The following is a 19,543-nucleotide window of genomic DNA, read 5'->3' as shown; positions in this document are numbered from 1 at the left end:
TGGTGAGTGATGCTCCCACTGTCGCTCACTTTAAATCAACTCTCAAGACCCACCTGTTCTCTCTTGCTTTCCATGCTCTAAGTCTGATATCTGCTATTAGCTGCTATTACTATTTCACGTATTATGCTACTATCATGTATTATGCACTTTCCACTGTATTTAATGTACTATGCTTTTTTTTTTTTTTTTACTGTATCCTGTATTACCCATTTTTCTGTATTTAAAGTACTATGGATTTTCTTGTTGTTACTGCAGCTTGTAAAGCACTTTGTGATGGTGGTCCACTATAAAATAAAAATTGATTGATTTGTCACGAACAAATATTTGAAATTGTTATAGATTTGTTAAACTACCAGAAATTGTATTTTGCTTAGTCATACTAACTGGTGGTTAATGTTCACTAAATGCTTGTATTTAACATGTTTTCTTGAAATATATTAAGGGTATAGTGCCAATATATTTGTCTGATACTATATATCTATATATTACTTTTTAAGCCTGTTGATGAAGACTTTCACCCTTAACGCAGCTGTCCAAGTGGAGAGGGTGGAGAAAAGCCATATAACGTTTAAATATATACAAAAATGTGACCTTGTAGGTAGCCCTCTACAACATAATTCCCAATGATACTATTATCTCTACTAATATATGGAACCCATATAGTTCATTGCTATTTCTCAATCAGATCTCAGGTCTCATTTTATTATCCTTTTCATATCCTTAAAAAAACTAAACAATGTCACTACATATGTCAACATCCACAACAACATACTTGCAGAAACAAAGTTACAGCCTTTATTGAACATTGGGGCCGTAACACCCAGCATTTAGCAAACCAGTATACTGGTAAGGTACACAATAAGCAAAGCACTTACTTAAACAGATCAGTTCAGCAGCTGAAAAACAGAAAGCAGATCTCTACTTGGTTTGAGTCAGCTTCTTTTTCAAATTACTAAGTTCAGTGGTTCATATGTGAATAACTTATAACCATACAGTTGTTCGGGTGTTGAGCTGTGAATTTATTTATTAGTAAAAGCAAATGTAATACGATCTTTATTGCACTAAACTTATTTTGACATTTTAATGCAAGAAAAGCAACAGAAGCATCAGATTATGCCCAATTACGGGTTATATATATATTATAATTTATATATATATATATATATATATATATATTTTAAATGTTTTTGTCTTATTATATTAAACAATTATGTCAACAGTATGACAATATTTTCTCAGAAAAGAGGTGCAGTCTGTCACCGAGAATTCATAATTTTAAATATTTCAACTTTTATAAACTATGAAACAATTTGATTTAGTCACTAATTTGTACATGTTATAATATCTCCTTAGAATCAGACAGTAAATAGAAGATCTCCAAAAAGTATTGCTTTGAAATAATAATAGCTAAAAAAAAAAAAAAAAAAAAAAAGTCTTTTTTATTGAAATCTAACTTTGTTTTTTGTTCTTCACCGTGTTCCTGCCGCGCTGTGGGTGGATGGAGGAGTGTCGTGATCCAACACAAAGGTTGTAGCCACAGCGGAGTCAGGGAGAGCAGGGGACAGGACATGGCGGCACACCGGACATGTTCCTGCCTGAAGAAACAGAAAACATCTGATAAAGTTATTGCATTACATACCGGTTCACACCTTCAGAAGTCAGAATTATGGGTCCATCATGGGCCAACATCTACTAACTATATTATTCAAAGCCATTCTTTAAAGCTTAATATATGGAAGATACCAAACAACTATTTATCTGTTGTTAAAGTAGTTTACATAAAAGCAGACAATGTATTTTTATTGTGTATGAACATTGTATGCAAGCTTCTTTGTTTAATTTTGTCCCAACAGTGGCCAACATTTAAAAAATGTTAGGTTGTGTTATAAAAAGCTTCACCAAGGACGTAGTTGATAATTGTTTAAGGCAACCACAGACTCAGATGGAAAAAAACATCCTCATCTGTTAAATAAATATTCTTTTACTGCTTCAACACAAATGAGAAAAAGAAAAAAAAATCAAAGCTGACATCATTTTTTCACATAAACATTACTTTGTTTGCTGCAGAATGACCACATTTTGACTAGGTTAAAAATAATACAAAATCAGCAATACCATTCCACCTTGCAGCAAGGAAAGCTATCTTTAGAGAGATGTTAGCATTGGACATAAATAATATGAAAAAATAAATAAAAAAAACAATGCACCTGATTATGATCGATTTGTAAACTCTGCAAGTATTTTGTGATGACAAACCAGCTACTTCCCTTGGAGTGAAGATTAGCAGCTAAATCAAGAACGACCTATCTAGTTGGCTCACAGAAGAATCCCTTGTTGACAGATGTTAAAATGACCACTTTAAGACAGTCCTTTGATTGGACATTCTACATAGATTAGAGGTACTTTTGACATTTCAATCAAATTAATAGTTTTTTATTACCTACTTTTTCTGTTCTTTGCAACCAAAAAACATTTATTCAACAACCACAAACTAAGTTATATTCAAAAATAATAAATAATAAAATCATGATAATTTTTTCTAACAAATTTACTATACAGTGCTCACCCGTTATAACACGCCTCATTATAGTGCGGAATCGGTTATAACACGATAGGGTTGTGGCTCCCATTGGCTCCATAATGCCATTACAGTAGCCCTATTATACTTGTTAAGGTGGAATACAAACAGCACGGTCTTGTAACTATGGCTCCCCACTGTGAACACTGTACTAGTTAGTATCTAAATAGTCTTGTAATGTTTGTCATATTAATGACAAAAAGTCGGACCACCGACAGATTTTAAAATACTCATAGTAAAGCTTCCTTTGAACTATACTGTACTTCAAAAATAATGCAGTCTTTAAAAGGTCTGTTGTGGGGGTACTACAATTAAGATGATATTCTACCAGAAGTGTTTTGCATTTACATGCACAATTTGGTGAAATACTGGATTGTCTTAAGATGTTTACAGTTAATAATTTTTGCTGCAGCTAGCAAAAGATATTTTTCAAAAGAACATTACTTTTCAAAATACTGTACCTTTTGTAACCATCGGGTCACACAGGATTTATGAAATACATGACGACAGGGAAGTTCTGTTGCTATTTCATCTTTCATATATTCACAGCAGCAGATGGCGCAACACTGTTCCTGGCCTGAAAAATGCAAACAGACTAACAGTTGAATCAAGTATAAAACATGCTGGTAAGTCATTTTAAATGATCTCATTTATATTTAAAACACATTCTGCATGCATCTCCCACAGTTACATATTTATCACAGTTAGAGAAACAGCTTTTTGTCCAAAACTTTAAAAAAAGAAAACAACGACTCTTTACAATTTCACAATTTAATACAATATGAAGCCAATGATAAGATTTACCCGCTCCATCTTTCAGCGCTTACAATTACAGAAAATGCCAGAAGTCTCTGGCCAGTTTACAATAATTAATTTGTCTGGATTCTTAACATCAAATCAATTCAACTGTCAAACAGTGGTTACAACTAATATAAATTATAATAAGCAACTTTTTATTATAATACTTTTGATGCTATTATCTTAAGGACTGTAAGATAAGGCTTTACTGACGGAGCTACATGGAGTGTTCAGCTTGCTGCTGGGACTTCAGCAGTTCACTAGCAACAGTTTGGAGGTGTGTGTTTATCAACTAGGGCTGTCAAGTGATTAAAAAAATGAATTGTGATTAATCTCATGATTACATTTTTTAATCTTGGTTTTAAATCGCATATTTAATTGATACAATTACTGCATCCAGCTCATGCCGTTGTTTTATTACTGATGCTGACATTATTATTTTTATTTTAGTTAGTCTTATAACCTATATGGCCTTACATGGTCTTGCACCTTCTTTTCTTCAAGATGTGCTGACCCCATATGCCCCTGGTCATTCCCCAAGATTAGAAAATGCTAATCTTCTGACAGTCCCTAAAACTTGTTTGAACTCTGTCAGAGCCTAGGCATTTATTTATAATGCCCCTGTTCTTTGGCACTTGCTCCAGATTCATAAATCAGGAATGCTAGCACAATTGAATCTTTTAAATCCTGTTTGAAAACATATTTGTTTGGGTCTGTTTATTTGTAGCTGGATTATATAACAGACACATGCTTTTTTATATTTCTTTTGTAAATCACTGTGAGGCGAGAGTGTATTAAATGGAATGTCCAGACAGTAATTTATGTGTACAGAAATAAAATAATTTATTTTTATTTTCTATACACAACAAAAGGATTAAATAACAAACGAAAAACAAAAGGGTGTGAGGGAAGGAGTGCAGGGGTGAAATCCAAAACAAACTGATGACTCGTCTTTAATTTGTCTTCGTGGTGACCATAAACAAAAAAAAAGACAAAAGAAATGTTAGTATTTCAAAAAATCCCGCTGCACAAAACCAGTCTCTCCCTTCACCCGTTACTCCTCCTACTTTACTTTCGGACCAACCCCGAACACAGTAGTACGTTCCCTTTAGTATGTAATGTCCCGCCTCTGTAGTCAGTGGAACACCAATCCCCAACCGACACGTGTCCTTCTCCTTCACTTGACTCCAGTGGCTGGAAGTTACATACTCGTACTTCCGCCCCTCACCAAGGTGCCGCCCCTCAAAAGATGACTTTTGCCATGGTCACGAGATCTTGGTAAGGGAAGTCCCGAGTTGGTTTGATGCCATCTACTGTCGGGAGGCTGAATCACAGACCGAAACCCCTTTGACTCATCACAATCACCCTGAAATGCCTGCATGAAGAGTGCTGTACAAATGAAATTTGTATTGTATTATTGTTGTTGTATTATTATTATTATTATTATTATTCAAAAAACTACCCAGCATAAAAAAACTTGTTGTCCTATTAGATTAATATTGTTTCCCTGTCTTTAGTTTTAAATTTATTTACACAGATTTACAGAAAAAATCCAACATTTGCTGTTAACCAACTGCTAAATCACAATGGAGTCAGTTTATTATTCACCTTAATGCATATTTTCTTATCAGTCTCTCTCGTTTATAATAATTACTTTAAAAAAATATATATATATAGTAGCCAGATCATAGGCATTGTTCTCAGTTTCCTTTTGTTGTGCTGGCTTGCTGGCTTGCTGGCACATTATAGTACACTTTGACAAATCCATAAATGTTTTGTAGGAATGAGCATTCAGTGTTTAAAATTAAATTCAAACCGCTTTTTAAACTGTATATAAAAAACACACACATGCATTTACATTACTATACAGGACTATATTATTTATTTTGGCAACATTGTATTTGTCAGGTTGAGATGAATTGATACCTGGTAATGTATTGACTGTCACCATTAATTTACAAAAATGTTTTTGTTCACCGATATGTAAATATATAGGTATGTATTTAAAAAAAAATACCTGCAATAGGTTAAATTTCACTAGAGAAGAATATTGTGTATACAACAGGCGGTGCTATGTTTGGTATGATTCTTCTGTACACTGTAACACATCAGCTGTGACAGAAAGAGACACTTATTCCAAATCAGGGTTTTTTTTTTTTTTTTTTTTCCTGCAAGCCCCTCTGTTACCAGGGGAAGTTACAAAGCAATTGGCGCAGTGCACAAACAACTATATGCTAATAAAAGCCTGGTCTATTAATACAAAAATAAGTTTTAAAAAAACAATTAAATGTCAACATTGCCAACAGCCGTTGTAAACATAGCCAATGTCATGTGACTTTTGACCCAGCCTATACCACTAAAAAAAAAAAAAATCTTCCATTTTGTTTAGCCCATCTTCATACAAATATTTCCACATCTCAGGTAAAACTATAAAGAAACTAACCGATATGGTTGTCTACTTGACGTAGTTTCTTTAAAAGTTTAACCTTTGAATTTATTACTGAATGTTTTTGATGTTTACAGTGTGTTTTCCCATCTCACCGTGGTGATCTTCCAGGACTGTAATCTGTGGCAGACAATCAATGACTTCTTCAGTGGCTGGGGGGTGAGCTTGTTCAACATCAATAGCCAAAGACTCAAGATGAGCCAGGGCAGCCTTTTGTTGGAAGATAAATCATTTTCTTAGTGTTTTTAGTCCACTAAACAGTGCCACATGTTTGTAGTTAATATACATAGTACACAAGTATAGATTCTTACAATGTCAAACCCACCAGTGTGCAAAAAAATATTTACAAAACAGATGTAGTTTTGCATTGTACTGTTTTGTTAGTGAAAGCCTTTGTACATATTTATTGACAATCAATGTTGATTAAGGAGAGAATCTTGCATTGTTTTAAAACACATTTATCATCATAACTTCTGAAGAAAAAAAAAAAACTATACCCAACTAGAATAAGCAAAAGCCAGAGACACATTTATTTATTTTGAAATAGTTTAGTTTTGCAGCAAGAGTAGGCCACTATACAGTAAATGTGGGATTCTTTCAAACAGTGGATACAAGTGAAAGATCATGCTTGTGTATGATAACAGTAATATCACTTGTAAAAATGACATTGCCTACCTCCATAGCCTGAGCTAACCGCTCTTCAAGAGCCATATAAGTAAGCATCTGTGGGTCCACATAGGAAAAAGCTTGAGCCACTCCAAAACCTTCACCAAATTCATCTAGTAATCTGTAATCAAGACATTCAATATATTTAATCATATGCTACATATTCTTTACTCTCTGTTCAACAAACAGTCTAACAAGCCAAAGATGAAACCATAATACATATCTTCAATTCCTATGGCCTGACAAAAAAGAAGCTGGCAAGCTGTATATTACTGGTCATTAGTTTTCATAATACTTACTCGTCAACTCAAAACACTCAAACTCAGTAATTATTATTTTCTCCAATCATGTAATATAAATACACAACAAAGGTCGTTGTACACTATGTTGGTGGTTTCCTCATTCATACATTTATGGGAAATTGTACAATGTTTATGGAAGCAGAAGACTCAATTTGTGACAATTTTAATGTATGCAGAGATCTGTTTATTACAGAAAACATACAGTACATGTAGCAAAATGGGAGTACATATTTTCACTGTTTTTAAAATTAAGCAATGGAAACTTTCCAAGAAAGACAGACCGAAGGTTTGTCAAGACTGCTTTTCAATTGTTCCAGTTTGAAACATTAGACAAAATAGGCCAAATGAATGTGATACTTTCAGCAAAAATGCTTTTTCTGCAGTAAGGATGGGAGCTTAGCTTGTTATTCAAATTCATATCCCCAGTCATCTAAAATGTAATTAAAAAAAAACAAAAAAACCCCTTGAAGCCCGACAAGTGAGCACTTTTAAATATTCATGACAACTTCTGATTCTTTATTAAAACTAAAAGGGCTGCCTTGTACTGTAGCATTGGATTTAGTATTTCTGGACAGAATGGGATTAATTCTGTAATTACAGAAGATTAATGAAACACTGATTTGTATGTCATGGCAGAAATTAAAATTACAGTGCAGCTTTGCAAACATCTTGCTGTAGATTTCACAATATGCTGCATTTTTATGCCCAATTGTAACTCATCAGAAGGTTTTCTTACAAAATACCAGATATTAGTATGATTTTGCTATATAAAGTCACCAGGCAATGTTTTCTTTTTTTTAAAATCAGTAAACTGCAGAATGTAAACCAGGATTAGAAACTCGCCCAAGGTGAATTAAATCTGATGAGGACTAGTCGATGTCTGTGTCTCAGTAGTCCTCTGGGCGAGTACTTAACACAAGTGTACACATATACTTTCACGTCATTCAGTCTTGTGTTAAAAAATGCACGAAAGTCCATTTTCTAATGGGGTGTAGCAGTGGTGAATAAGCATTCACAAGTAATGCTTAGAAAAGAGTCACTCGGAACTGAAACCTTCATCTCCCCTGTAATGCCAACCCCACTTAATGACATTTTACGTTCTCCCTCTGTGCAGGATGCAAAGCTTATCGTTTGAATTTACTGAACCTTTTCACGTTGCACCTTTTGAAGTAAGTGTAAAATTATATTACAAAAATGTGGAGATTTATACTGGGTTAAAAACTGTGACTGAAGATGTCATTAGCAAACAGGGCCGGTTGTACTAACGAGGTCAAACAATAGGCCACAATTTAATAAACAAACAATTACCATAGTGAACATTATCGTAGTATGTTGCTTAAAACATAACACAATATATTCATAATAAAGTTGAGTTCTTGTCGATAAACAATAACACGTTTAAAGCTTTGGACTCACTGTCTGTAGCTTGGTGTTGTTTACATTATCCTCTGCATAACTTAAGTGAATGGAAGCTGAAATGACTTTAAAAACATACTTTTCTTATACCAACATAGTACTGGTGAGCTATAATCAGTTCGTTTGAAAACCAGGCTTTAAGCTCAAGCACCAGTGGGGGAAAATAAGGCCCCGCACATTGCAAATAAATCACCTATTCTGTCAATATAGTGTGGATGCTTCAGAAGCAGAACTGTTATTGCAGCTTTTAAAAATATAAAATTCATTTATACAAAGTCTCCAAGCTTTCTTGAAATGATCTGTTTCCCTTGTTTTTCTTTTGTATTTGTTTTGCTCTCTTCAGTATCTATAGTAGATTCAGTGTCCGTCAGTTCTGGCAGATTCTACTGTATTTGCTGAAGTGATTTTCTCCCACTGCTAATTAAAGCAAAAATAATGAAATATTCACCTAACAATTTCATCCCGAGGGCTACAGTGAAACGTACCGTCTTTAAATTGGGACTTTAGTGAAGACTGCATGTGTGCGCGAGTACATTCATTATTGCTGCTAGTAATTCATAGCCAGACAGAATTTTTGTAAATAGCAACACATGTAATGTACAATAAAATAAACATTTTGCTTATGTCAGTGCCAATTTCAGGCAGAGGGAACTTCATGGTCGACAAGGTAACACAGCTGAGAGAATTTTCTTCTGTCATCCTGTCTGGTGCTGTCAGTGTCAGTTTCTCAGCACACAGTACAAGTTATTTGCTCAGTAATGATGTCCAAATAGGTGATTGATCGATCTGTATGAGCCTTTACGGAGGTGCTTTGTTTAAAAAAAAAAAAAAAAAAAAATGTAAATCTAAATTTATAAGTGTTTATTTTTTAGCAAAATAAAATCCAAGCTGATTTTTTGGGACCCTAACTGTTGTTTCAAAAGGTACTAGTCCTTAGGACTAGTAGCACAATACTGTTAGTTTCTAACTCTGTAAACTATTTAAAACATGCCATTCACGTTTCGAGTTGGGGTCATTATCCCACAGGTAGGCCAAGATGCCTCTGAAGTCAACAGGACTTTAGAATCTTGACACTCCCTTTAAAAGAGCAACTTATTTGAATCTGTCTAATGCAATAAGTTATGAACTGATACAGCTTCAAGTAGCCAATTGATCCCAGAACTTTGATCCCAATGACACAGCAACAATAAAAGTGGCTTGGTAACCCATTCCATACAGACACCACTTTGTATAAAAACATGGTTCCTACCCTCGGCTCTACATCTGTCTCTACCCAATAGCCTATGTGCGGCACTTCACATATCAACACCTTTTAGGAATTTTAAAACTTCTACCAAGTCTCCCCTAACCATTCTTTGTGTTCTAGGCCACATATATTCAGTTCACAACCAACCTTGACAACGCATACCTTTTAGCCCTGGGATTAGTCTAGCAGCTCTTCGCTGTACTCTCTCCAAAGCCACAGTGTCTGTTTTGGAATGTAGGGTCCAAAATTGAACGCAGTATTCCGATTGTGGTCTCACCAGTGCATTATACAACCTCATCATAACCTCCCCAGATTTGTACTCTATACTTTTGACAAAAGATTTAAGATGCACTTTTTGCTTTTCAAAAAAAAGTCTGCATCTTGAATTCGAGTACAGTATAGTGAAGCATGTATTTACAATCGGTAACAAAAGACGTGACTACCCAAGTACACAAACAGCAATGTTACTGACTGCTGAGAAAAGACTAACAAAGACACCTGCCCGAATACACAAGCAGCAACATGACTTAGTGCTGAGAAAAGATTAAAAATGTTGCTGCCTGATCTCAAATCATCCATGACATACAAGCAGCTATTTTCAAATAAGCGTCTTCAGCTTCCTGAGGAACTCAAAAGATAAGCTTCAGCAATTTCTGCATTTCTAACAAATAGTATCAACTTGGACAGTTCAGAAATGCTGATTAGACCCTCATTTTTCGACATGCCAAGCAATACCACAGTTCCCAAATTGGGAGAGTAGGTGCAAGTAGTCTCCATATGCATAGGTTATGTTCTGTTGTATGTTCATTCTGACTTGTGTTTGCAATGTGATCAATGCTGTTCTGGTTGCTGGGTTACATGTTGCCTGATGTGTCGTGCTTGCTGTTGTCGGGATGCGTGATGCCGTAAGTAAGTGAGTGGTGTATGTACGACAGAGATGCCATCTTAAGTACTACTGTATGTAGCACAATAAACAAACTCTGTGGTTAATCTACAACACTTTCGTGTCAGCTTTGTACAATAGAACAGCGTAATTGAGGTTCTAGCTTCGTAAATGCATATTTATTTGATGTTTTATTTTTTTCCTCAAATTGAAGGTCTTAAATTTGAAGGACTACGATAAATCCCCTTTGGTTTTCATGAACTGCTACATACACGTTGGCCACTCCCTCCAGCTCTGATATCTGCAAATTCTACAAGCTTGCTAATTATCCTCATGTAGGTCATTTATGTAGGCAACAAACTGCAAGGGACCCTCCACCAATCCCTTACATGTACTGTGTTATGAATCTATGTACTGTATATGTGACATCTTATATTAAGAAATCTTACTCTTTCAAAGCATTCCTACTCTTTCCTACATCTTACCCTTTCAAAGCATTCCTTTTTAAATGTGTAAACCAGTATTACATCACACTGTAGAAATTACCAGTTTTTCTATTTTTATTACCGAGTCATCAGGGTTATAAACATTTTAGTTCATATTTTATTTAAACCACACACTCACCAAGACCTTCAGTTCTAGTTATTTAATTATATTTTTTTTTTATATATATATATTATATAGATATATATATATAGATATATATATATCTCTCTATCTATATATGAGAGAGAGAGAGAGAGAGAGAGAGAGAGAGAGAGAGAGAGAGAGAGAGAGCAGGTAAATAACCTACTTATTTGTTAGACATATCCATATATTTGTTGTGAACATGTACTGTATGCAACCTAATGGCGAGTTCCTGACATATACCAGGACTATATTTATCTTCAAACCATGTGCTTCCCAACATGCATATTCCTTTAGGGGAAAATATCTATTCAAATCAAACAGTATAGATTTCATGTTAGCGCACACTGTGTTATAAAGCCCATCTGGTTAATAGCTTGTAAACAAATTGCACTAGGTATATCAACACCAAATACTCATATTAAAAACAGCTAAATAGCCAAATTTCAGATTTTTATAGCTATGTCAGCTTTCACAACAATAATAATAATAATTTCAAAATACTGTTTTGTATCCTTTTATATTTGCATTTGCCTGACCACAAGCTATTACCTTTCATTGTAAAAACAGGATTCAATATACACAAATCTGCTGAACTATTTTTGCAAAAAGATTACGCAACAATAGATTAGAATAGATCAATTTACAATTCTCTCCAGAGCTCCAGGGAAAGCCCCAGAAATTATGAACCTTTTAAATGTGAACATACCTCCACTCAGCATCAAAATCTTCGCTCATACTTGAATCATCTTCAAAGTTGTTGTTCCCATCTAACATAAAAAGACCCGGGTGAAGAAACTGACTCATTCCGTCTGTATCGTCATCACTGCTGCTATCCATTTCCTCTTGGTAGGGAAGCCAAGGGATTTCTCCCTCTTCTAAGGATGCTTGCTCTCTAAAAATATCACAGCAGAAATAGCAACATGTTAAAAATTTGCATTAAAACACATACATGGAATAATAGCATGTCTTAATTTGGATTACACCACGACAGTGGGGAAAAATGTTTAGAAATACCCAGAGCTGTCAGTAATCAAAGATGGTTTAAACAAGTTATTTTCTGTTCATTCTTGGTACTGTAGTTTTTTTTTTTTTTTTTTTTTTTTTAACAATGCTAACTTGACAAAGACATTTACTGTATGCTTGACCATTTTAAATATATTGAAATCAATATATGTATTTAGGTTCAGAAACATTAAACTTGTGGGGCTCATCTGATAAAAGCAATGCCACGTGGTGTGCCAGACGAGTCATTCAGTTAGGGGAGCACAGGTTCGCGTCCTGGCTGTGTGAAGCTGCTGGTCTTCGATGCGGATTCCACCAGGTATGTTGCATATGCTCCAGTGTTCCGACAGGTTAGGGCGGCAAAACCGTTAGGGCTGTAAAAGAGGAAACTGGCTTGGTCGTGAGACCAGAGGATGCCCACTGAAGCTTCAGTTCTCCAGACCTGTGTTGTGCCTTCCACAGGGTTTGCTTCAACCACATAGCAAAATTGAAGGGAAGTACACATTACTCTGGGTATCAATTCAGTTTGCATAGACAGAAAGCATAACAATTACATTCAGACATTTAAAGGTCAGGGATACTTACTCAGAATGAAAGTTGAGCTCTGGAACATCATCCAAGCTGCTACTGCTGCTGCTCCGAATCTCATGTTCTGGTTCATCCAATCCAGGCAGTGTCTCCCAGCTTTCATCATTGGAGGACTGCTCCTTGTCCACAGCAGAATCAGAGGTCCAGGTAGGAGACCATTCTCCTTCACTGCATTCAGAACTTTAAAAACAACACAATCTTAAGAGGTGTTACAGTAGCGCATGATGACTTGCATTAACTGCAGGGGTCTATTAACTTGCTTTCACGCTTTAATTTAAATCATTTATACACTGACCAGCAAAAAACACAATTTTACAATTTCTTAATTACACAAAATAAATGTCATTGTAAATTCAATATAAACTCTTCCTAACACATTTAAAAGTATATATTTCAGGTCTGCCATGTCTAATAATACTAAGCATGGAAAGCCAGTGTTAAGCAAATCAGATAAATGCAGTGTTCAATGATCTTTACATACAGCCAAGCGATTGGCTCATAAAGTATTTATTTGCTAGCCAGTTAAAAATGTCAAAATTAGTTTTCACTTTTAAAAAATGGTTAAAATTGGAACGCCAAAAAATTCAAAATACCAAAATTGTTACGGTTTGGTTGAATAATTTGGAAGACAACATGTAGATGATGTCTCAAGTTATTGCAACTTTAATTTGATGTATTGTCTTGAATATATCTATGCACATTTGTACATTATGAATATCCAAATGGATTAATTTAATTTTCAGGAGCAATGCTTTCAATACGAGAAACTGAAATTTCCTTTACTACTAGGTTTGTATAACACAGAAACTACAGTAGTAACAGTGCTTAACAAATGTCTGCACTTAGTAATACTAGGGAGAACAAACTCCAAAAAGGTTATAAATACAAATATTTAATACTGTTGCAGAAACTAGAGTACATTTTTTCTGCATGTCAAGTGAATTTTGGCTCAAGTTATTTAAAAAGTCTATTCCTTTTTGAATTACCGAGAATGTATGCCTCTGTTTATTCAAGTCAAAGAAAATAAACATTTCTAATGAAATACAATACAGGGATGATTGAGGATCTGCTTCTTAGGAGACTATAGTAATAGGTACTGCTAACTATTTAGCTATGTTTATTGCAGTATATATTTTTATCATTTATACAGTAGTACTTTATTATATTTGGTCATTTATTCAAGACAGGCAGATAGCCGCCATATACCCACGGACTCATACAACAAGTTTCATCACAATTCGGCATGAGGTTCTCTAGATATATGTAGACTTTTAGAGGGTCTTAACTGTCTGTTACAGACATATAAATACTTTGACAACGTAAACGTGTGCAAAAATATTAAATATTTTATATATATATATATATATAAATATATATATATATATATATTATATATATATATATATATATATATATATATAGGATCAACATACCTATCATCATCCTTGCCTAAGGATGCACAACTCTTTTTGAGTTCTTCAAAATCTTCCCAGAGGTCATCCTCTTCGTCAAGATTACAACTTAGCAACTCTGTTGCTTTCTTTTTTCCTTCAGCTTGCTTTGCTCCTTTACTGGCAGATGCAGTATGTGCAGCTTTACATCGGGATTCCTTGCTCAGTTTTTCTGTGCGAGTCATTAAGAAGGGGCTATTCACACTCCATTGGCCATCCGAAAGTTTCTTTTGTCTGCTGGTCCCATGTTTTGAGTCATCTGACTGAGAGCGCTTTCTTCGCTCTAGGTTGCCTTCACTATTTTGCTTCCTTACTTTTGGTCTCACCACCATCTCTGAAGAGAATGACCCATGGTCACTGTTCCCATCAAAGATCTGAATGCTGTGATCACTCACTGGGATGATGGCTGCCTCAGCACCATCTAACTCATTTCGCTTCGCATCACATAGGCTACATTTATCCAAACTGTCCTCAGTTAGCCTACACAATCTCCCCTTAAACATTCTATTGCTTTCATTGGATTCTTCAAGGTCTGTCCCACAGCACCCATTTTTGGGCACCAGTTCAACTTCCTCACATGACTTTGTGTACAAGTAGGAGTGTAGACCACTGAGATAGTCAAATTCCTTCTCTAACTCACAAATCATGTTGTCTAATTGCTTCTGAAGTCCAGGACGCATTCCTATTGATGAGTCCACAGATAGGTCATCTTCCTTCCCACCATTGCTATCTGGCTCATAAGAGTCAATATTTACAAAACCCAGTCCACCTGGTCTTCTAGGACATGTTTCATTATCTTCCAGGGTTGGCAAAGCACAGGCCTCTGAATTTTTCTTTGGTTTGGAACCATTCTCAGCATTATTGGACCCAGTTTGCTCATCCTCCAACACTTGAGACGAGCAACCAGCAGCGTCAGCAGCTTTCTTTGACACTGCATTTTTCCTGCCAGAACCTTCCTTGAATATTGTTGTTCTGTTAATTTCTGGCACAACTGAATTATTTGCTGCAGGGAATATAGTGTGTAATGTTGAGCTGATGGCCTCAGTTGATGCTAAAACAACAAATATATATATATATATTAAAACTACAGATTATAAAGACAGAACTTTTCTCAATTATACAATAAATCTTCAGAAAGAGAGATTTCAGTAGCTTGGCACTATTACTGTAGGTATCCCATTTCAAATTGGAAGTGGTACAAAACCTCAGACACCCTTTTCTACTGAGAAATGTTTCCAATTAAATTGTTATACCAGTAAGAGTTTGAAGCACAGTCTGAAGTGAAAAGAGACTGAACACACCATTTCGTTTTACCAACAATACAACTTGATTAAACTGTTCAAACACAAGCTGCTGTGGGGTAGATAGATTTCTGTACTTGTAAGCAAACATTTTCTTTACTTGTACACAAATATTTTTTAATGTTTTCAAATCTAATAAATTCCTACAGTTTATACCAGTCATTTGTTAAAGAACGCACAATGCTGGTCTGAATAACATGTCAGCAGTAGATGACCATAAAACTGACCATATACATGATATATACATTACAGATATATGGGACACACATAAAGCATTCTCCTTGTGCACACTGTTCATCTCCATTCCTCCACACTCCACGCTGTTCTCTTTGGATGCATTTTCTTCTTTGGCCAAGGTTGGACGAAAACTGATGTAAGCATGTCTTCTTCCGTATCTCTTTCCTGTGATTGTCTGATAGCCTCCTGCTGGTTTGGGCCAGGCTGGCTTGCCTGCTTCCTGACCCATTTCTATAAGACAAAATTCAGAAAAACAAATGAAAAATAGTACCAACAGATACAGATCCTATCATTTTAAAACCCTTCATATTTCTTTGTTTACTTATTATATTATGTATGTGATATTGTTCTATTCTATTTTTACAGCCCAACAGGCACTTTTATTTATTTTTTATTAAAATATTTTACCAGGGAAACCCAGTGAAATAAACATTGCAGTTCCAAGGGCATTTTCAGATTTTAAGAAGGTAAATTAAAGAACAGAGGTGTACAATTTGAACTTGGGATGGGCATTTCCATATATTTTAATAATCAAATACATACAATTTACAAAATGATTACGCCATTATACTTCTACAGCAATGTGCCACTAGCTAAAATTATACTTATATAATATCAAAATTGGAGTAATAAGCAAGAAAACAACAATTGAGGTACTCTGACAATACTTCAATAAGTAGCTCTTTTTATTAACAGGACGTATAATATAAATACAGTATGCATAAAGACCAACTTAAGCATAATTTCCAAACAGCAGTTAAAGATAATATAATGTATAAATTATAATGAAGCAATAAATCATAGCCCCTTTATCACTGGCATGCTCTACACGGGTTGCAACCCGGTGTCATGCAGGTCGGCTACACGATTGCGGTTGAACTTGGTTTCGAAGTTGGTGCAGAGGACTTCGATACCCGCGACAGTGATGCTGACTTATCACTCAGCGATGATGATGAAGAGCATGTAGAGCCAAGAACAGCAGGGGACTGGGTGTTTATTATTGATCCCTACCATGATGCCAGTCCTCCATCATTTGTTTTTGCACCTGTTTACACAGATGGGCACCCCGCCGTGGAAATTAACAGTTTGCGTTCTCCATTGGAGTGTTTTTTGGCTTTTGTTCCCGAAAAGCTAATCACTTACCTTTGTGATTGTACAAACAAAAGGGCATGCAGCTACTTTACAAGTAAGCCAGCTGCAAACAGGAAGGTGTTTGGGTTGAAATAGCAGTGCTGTGACAAAATACTATCAAAACACAGTATTGGGTACAATGCAATGAAGCAGGCATCTGCAGCAGCCAGATCCATCACAATTTCTGCACAAAGTAGCCCTGTACACGTATTTGAGACTATCCCTCCAACACAAAGGAATAGCACACGTTTTGATATTTATTTGATAATTACTGTTTACTGATTATTGTTGTATTAGCAGTATTTTTTTATTTTCATTGTTCAAACAAATAAAATAGTGTTTTTTATCTCTATATTTAACATGGGTATGTAGTACACAGAGGCATAAAAGGTTGAAGGTCATTTGTGTTTTATTCATTATATGTTAACATTTTATAGCAATTACAGGTTTGAAAACATTATTATTTTCAAAATCTGGTACCTGGGAAGGGGTTTCATTTTTACATCTGGAGCGGGTAAAAGTGGGTAAAAGCACAATAGCAGGAATGTACTCCTACCAGAAGCCTCAGACTTATACATGGTAGACTCCACTCTTAAATGCCATAGTTACAAAAGTAATTCTGAGTGGTTGGGTTTATCATAGAATGCAGATGTGTATCAAATATGACAGGAAAAATGTTCTTCCTCTATACAGTAGAAACCTAAAAAGAAAGTCACATGACCTTATATGGTCAGCCTACATTATTTAGCTTTTATTCTCCAGAAACTGAAAATGAGATGCATTTTGTTTACTGTACTGGAAGTCTGGCAATAATAATAATATTGAACTGCATTGCTAAACTGGGAAAAGTGTCCTTTTTGATCTTTAATTCTTCATATTGATTCTATTTGCTACAGATAGGCTGTTTTTGTACACGTTACAACTGTGGCAATAATAATAATATTGAACTGCATTGCTAAACTGGGATTGTTTTTGTACACGTTACTTTTTTTTTTTTTTTTTTTTTTTTTTAATTAAAACTGGTTTAAACACACTTCGGTATGAAACAATATAAGAAATACGTAACTTATCTTGCACCTAATCAAATAACCGAGAAACACTGTGCAATTCATTAAAAATAACATTCGGTTGGATACCTGTGAGATGTGTGTGTTTGTTTGTGTGTGTGTATTCACACAGGCACAGGCGCACACACGCTGTTGTCCGCCTGCTCATCCTGTCACACATCTTATTATGTATTGATGACATCCACCATTAAGTTTTAGGATCTACAAGCACGTGTAATTAATGCCTACTTTACTGCTCTTTTTTTTTTTTTTTTTTTTTTTACAATTCACATCACAAAAATCCATTGTGCATTGACAGTACTCAGCCGGGCAAGTGTGAAATGATATTTTAAACTAAATATTTTACAGACTAAAATAATTAGGGAGATAAAATAAAAATGACGATCTCGGGACGCCTTGCTGAAAATTACTGTTGTTCAGGAATACATTATTACCCTTAGTTTTGGCATAAAAACCTACAGTAAACATTAGGCCGGATTACCTCAAGCACTAACACAGAATTACCGGTACCTTTATTTATGGCAAATACAACACGGATTTAAAATCACAGTCCTAACTTACTGATTTGTCATAAGCCGCTTGAAGTGTACATTTACACGTTATTCACCTTTAAACCGTGTAAAACAAATCTTACCTGCTTTCCAGCTCAATATCAAACACAAACTCAAGCAGGAGAGGAAATGTCATAGACATCTTTGAGTCACCTGGCAGCCATTGTCCAATCAGCGCCAGCTGGAAGGAGGAGCAGATACAGGTTTAACCAATCACGCCAAGATAAGAATCGTGTCTGTAATCGGGATGAAAAGGGGTTGGTCTTGGGGTGTTTTATTTCATTTGATGTTGTGATGCGCAGTATATCATGTGTGTAAAACAAACTGATCACTCAAAAGGTGTTTTTTTTTTCTGCATCTTTGTTATTTGTCTCCATCCATAGTTAACAAAACAGCATTTATATCCAATATAATGCGTCGTTTTTGTGTAATTATATATATATATATATATATATATATATATATATATATATATATATATATATATATATATATATATATATATATTGGTATGCACTAATCGAATTCACTATTCTCTTACAGGTCACGGAAGTTAAGTCACAGTTTCAGAGCAGATGGAATAACTTTTTGCATGACTATGGACTTTGATGATTATAGTACATAGCTGGCTGCTTTGCGCGGAAGACCAGACAGGTTAGCTATAGTCGAGAAGAAATGCCTAACCGTCATAAAAGAAAATCATGAATCGAAAATAGGCTTTTGTGCGTCATATGGGTCACCACAATCCAAGAAATTGATTACCATAGATGTTTAAAAAAAACAACAACAAAAAAAACAGTTATAACCCCCAGTTAAAACCTCACATCTTATTAACACAATAAAAAAGCCGTAGAGCTTTGTGAATGGAGGTGCTTGTAACGGCTTTCCACCACATATGCTTTAACTATTTAACTAGAACAGGTGCCGTTTTATTAAAAAAAAAAAAAAATGCAATTGTAACTTTTCTTTATAGGCATAGGATGCAACTGTTGTGCCCAGCTGCAGAATTTAACACTGCAAAATGGTTTGCTCCAGGGATCATGTTTATGTATCAGAGATGAGAATAATTTGTTGAGTTAACAGAGGCGTGGTTTGTGAAACGGTGCAAGTAAAAAGGAGAAAGAGTTAAATTACCTGTGACCATAGCTGTCATCATCATTGTCAATTACTGCTACACCACGCTGCTAATAGGGGTGAAACCAAACAATTTCCTCTACCCCCACCCCAACATACACACACACACACACACA

General features: G+C 35.2%; 1 protein-coding gene across 1 annotated transcript; it reads right to left on the bottom strand.

Annotated features, from left to right (window-relative positions):
* Nucleotides 1-1,445: 1,445 nt before the first annotated feature.
* Nucleotides 1,446-18,452, bottom strand: LOC121315956 (E3 ubiquitin-protein ligase Praja-2-like). Its single transcript, XM_041250593.1, has 9 exons — nt 18,377-18,452; nt 15,575-15,775; nt 13,989-15,057; nt 12,553-12,735; nt 11,672-11,857; nt 6,498-6,609; nt 5,918-6,032; nt 3,040-3,155; nt 1,446-1,595 (listed from the first exon to the last, which is right to left on the bottom strand). The coding sequence occupies exons 2-9, from the start codon at nt 15,771-15,773 to the stop codon at nt 1,470-1,472; spliced, it is 2,106 nt and encodes a 701-aa protein (XP_041106527.1). The 5' UTR covers nt 15,774-15,775; nt 18,377-18,452; the 3' UTR covers nt 1,446-1,469.
* Between the last annotated feature and the right edge of the window lie 1,091 nt (nt 18,453-19,543).

The sequence above is a fragment of the Polyodon spathula genome, chromosome 1 (genome assembly GCF_017654505.1).
Source record: "Polyodon spathula isolate WHYD16114869_AA chromosome 1, ASM1765450v1, whole genome shotgun sequence".
Lineage (NCBI taxonomy): Eukaryota > Metazoa > Chordata > Actinopteri > Acipenseriformes > Polyodontidae > Polyodon > Polyodon spathula.
This window is presented reverse-complemented; position numbering and strand designations above follow the sequence as displayed.